This window comes from Alligator sinensis, unplaced genomic scaffold, assembly GCF_000455745.1.
Source record: "Alligator sinensis unplaced genomic scaffold, ASM45574v1 scaffold442_1, whole genome shotgun sequence".
NCBI classification, from domain to species: Eukaryota; Metazoa; Chordata; order Crocodylia; family Alligatoridae; genus Alligator; species Alligator sinensis.
Genome location: NW_005841829.1, coordinates 5,712,816 through 5,716,561, shown reverse-complemented (window position 1 = coordinate 5,716,561; position 3,746 = coordinate 5,712,816). Strand labels below are relative to the sequence as shown.

General features: G+C 49.0%; 1 protein-coding gene across 2 annotated transcripts in view; it reads right to left on the bottom strand.

Annotated features, from left to right (window-relative positions):
• Nucleotides 1-1,511, bottom strand: part of FGF4 (fibroblast growth factor 4) — a 6,994-nt gene extending 5,483 nt beyond the window's left edge. For both annotated transcript variants that reach the window (XR_003092923.1, XM_006014685.2), the window contains exon 1: nt 1,055-1,511. Coding sequence is in view for 1 of the 2 variants with exons in the window: in XM_006014685.2 (XP_006014747.2) it covers nt 1,055-1,364 (310 nt within the window). In the remaining variant the exon portion in view is untranslated. The remainder of the gene's footprint in view (nt 1-1,054) is intronic.
• Between the last annotated feature and the right edge of the window lie 2,235 nt (nt 1,512-3,746).

The following is a 3,746-nucleotide window of genomic DNA, read 5'->3' as shown; positions in this document are numbered from 1 at the left end:
AAACATTTGTCCCCGCCCCCCCCCCCCCCCCCATCCTATTGTTTCAGTTGGGTATCAGATAGAGTCACGGGGCCACGGGGTTAAGACACGAACAGATGCTTGTCGATTGGGCTCTCCTCACTTCTGGCGATGGCATTGCTCCCAAATGAGTGTCTGGGGCGGAAAAAAAAAAGAGGCTGCCCGCTGTGGGCCGAGCATCCAGATGTTGGCGTGGGCAGAACACCTGATTCTTTCCGACAGCAGGAAAAATATTGCTTTAAGCAATTCTAGCCTCACACACAAGCCTCCTGCCCAGATCCCTCCCAAGCAAATGCCTCATTGTTAGCGCCTAAAGGTGATGACAAATAAAAAGGGACGTGAAGGCAGGAACAAGGGAAAAGAAAAAAGAACAAAAAAACAGCCTTTCCCCATTGATCCCCGCGGCTCATGGGTGCCCCTGAAGCCTGTGTCACGCACATGGGTTTCGCACACATGCTGGAGACGTGCTCTTTTTCCCTTTTTTTGGTGGCTCATCTGGGTGTCTCCTGCCGGATGGGTGCTACCGAGCTGATACCCCGGGTCCCCCTGCCCCGTAGCAAGGCAGGCAGTGCAGCTTCATTTGGACCATGCCTTCTTTGGGCTGCTTTGCAGCTGACTTTGGAAAGCCGCTCACAATACCTAGGTAACCAGCTGCAATAATACCCCCCCCCCCCGAAAAGGGGCCCTTGCGCTGCTCTGTGCAAGAGGCTACAAGAGGCACTCTTGGAAAAGCGGATCTACTTTCTAGATGGTGGAAACACAATCAATAGCCCCCTCGCCCTGGGGAGGAAACAAAAAAATCCTTTTAAAAAACAATAGAGGTCTCTGCTCCAGGGCCCTAGCTCCAGGGGGACTTAAGGGAGGGCACCGGCCTGGGCGGCAGGGTCAGCGGGCAGGTGAGTTGCGCTGTAAGTTACCAGCGAGCCGAGCCCTAGATCCGCTCTTGAAACCGCCCAGGTGGGGGACACGGGGAGGGAGGGAGGCAAAGAGAGAGCGGGGCGGGGGGGAGAAAAAAAAAAGACGAGAAGCCACTTACTGTATCGATTTTCGTTGTGAATCCCGTTGATTCTGCCGTCTGGCAAAACTTGGATGTGAAACCCGATGCCTACGTTGCAGTAGAGACGTCGCAGCCTCTTGATGCCCAGCAGATAGTCCCCGTCCCGGCTGAGCTCTTTCCTCTCCCCCGGGAGCCGGGCCATGGAGCGAGAGAAGAGAGTCTCCCAGCGCCACTCCAGGGTGTCGTTGTGCTGGGCAGCGAAGGGGACGCAGCGCACCACCCAGGGCGAGAGCAGTCCCAGGAGCAAGATTGGCAAGAAGGCCGAGGGGAGAGTCATCCTGGTCAACATGGGCAGCACACGTGGTTAGAAAGGGAGTCAATTGCTCTAAAAATACCCTCGCCTCCGAGCTCCCACTTTATACTTAGATCAAAGAAGAAAAAAAAAGGAAAAGAAAAAGGAGAAGAAGTAGCAAAGGAGGGAACCCAGTAGCTCAGTCCCCAGAGGAGCTATGGTTTTCCTGGTCAGGTTGCATAGGGGAGGAATCCTGTGAGCCAGGGGAGGGAAAAAAAAGGAAAAAAAAAAAAAAAAAAAAAAACCCCAAGAAAGAAAAAAAAAAAAAACAACCAACACAACCCCAGGAGGACCGGCTCAGCTGAAGCTTATTCTGAACTTGATCTCAACTCCAGAAGTCTTGTCTGAAGTGTTGATCTTCTTCTATAGCTGCTCAGCCATAGCGCTTTAGCCCTAGCCACGATATTTATATATCCATGTGCGTTGGTACCTATTACATCACCACCTACTGCTGTATGCTGCAGCCTTCAATCCAGTTTAACACAAGTCAAATTAGCACCCCTACATGCTAAACAACTCCGAATCGTGTCTTGAGGGGAGAAAGCAAGGATTTTTTTTTCCTAAACTAGCTGGAAAGGCCAACTTTCAAAAAGAAAATGTCACATTTTGCGTTCATCCCATGCAGTCCTGTTTTTCCTTTCCTTTCTTTTCTTTTCTTTCCCTCTTTTTTCTTTTCTTCTTTTTTCCTTTCCTTTCCTTTCCTCTCTCTTTCTCTCTTTTTCTTTCTTGAACTGCTTACAAATGCTAATGCAGGACACAAAAATCCAAGAATGCCCAACACGCTTTTCCCCCAACACAATGTCTGACTTTGTGGAAATCTGTGGAATTCAGGCTTTTGCTTTATCCCAGCGACACGGTTTACAGTTTGCTGGGTGCAAAAAAATTCCCTTCATGGAAAGCCAAGAGAGTTTGTTGCATGGGAGGTTTCAGAAATGAAAAATTAAAGAACTTATGGGAGGGGACACATTTATCAAATCAAAGGGCTAAGTATTTAATAAAGGGGAAAGTATTGAAAAGGACACAACGTCCAGAAAGCAAACGATTTTGTGTTTCAGTTGGAAATGTCACTTTAAGAAATCGCAATACATTGCTTTACTTGAGGCTGCAGAAGTCACAAGTGCTCACAAATACTGACACAAGCCCTTAAGGGTACAGTAGGTTTGTAATCTCTGGGTATGTCAGACATTCACTTATTAGGGATCACAGCTCTTTCCCCTCTTGCGTATGGCGAAGGATTAAGGATACAGCTCTTTTCTGCCTTTTGTATCTTCCACGGTCACTTATTTAAGGACCGATGCGGCATCCCAGGGCTGCAGCTCGTTTCGAGTCTGTGTTCACCCTTCGGACTCAGTTCCCTGCATGTAACATTCATGATATTAATAAAAACAAAAATTGAAAAGGCTCCAGACCAGAAGTTTTGCGATCATAAATCCGGGGACTGCCAATGCTCTGCTCCTTGCCTTAGCTTCATCTCTCTCGTCATGCCTTCAGAAACAACAGGTGGGAGGATGTCAGAACAATTTTGGATGGTCCTGAGTTAATATGCAACAAAGAAAAGTTGCTTGTGACTCAGGTCTTTTATAGCCCCGAGGAGGGCTTGGTCTTTTTCACGCCAGCAAAGCACTCCCGCTGCTCCAACAAAGGATGCGAGAGGAAAGAGAATTGCCCCGAGGTAGATGACAGCTCACCTAGGTGCGAAAACCTCTGACCTTCGCTAAACGTAAGCAAGCTTTAGCTTCAGCTGATGTCCTTTTTCCCCCTTCTTGTGAGGTGCACGCAGCGTTTGTTTCGTGTGTGTGTGTGTGTGTGTGTGTGTGTGTGTGTGCGCGCATCGCTTTTTACACTCTAGGATTCACAGGAGTGCCCTGCTTGCTTTTTTGGATGAATGCAACTCGGTCCCCAAAGAGTTAAACAGCTCAGAGATGGACTCTTGCCTGAGTGTGACAGACAAGCAAGTGTGTGTGTGTGTGTGTGTGTGTGTGTGTGTGTGTGCATGTGTGTGCATGGTATCATTGACATTTCTGACCCATGAGAGTTTTAAAGGTAGAGTGCCTGATCCAAAGCCCATTCAAATCAAAGGAAACCTTCCTCCCCCTGCCCCCCCAGGTGAATTCAGCAAGTTTTGAATCACCCCCATCAAGGGCATGTAACCATTCTGGGCCAGCCTCTGATACCCTTCCTGCATGGCACCTCACTCTAGGAGCTTCCACTCCCCCTGCAGCCCTGAGGTTATTGATGCACCTGATAAGTGAGGGTATATCTGCATCTGGCTCCTTGAAAGGGAAACGGACTAGGGATCCTGGCTGACTAGGGATCCTGGCAGGTCCCAGCTACTTCCTTGCGCTGCACCCCTCTCTCCTGTGAAAGACACTGGAAAAG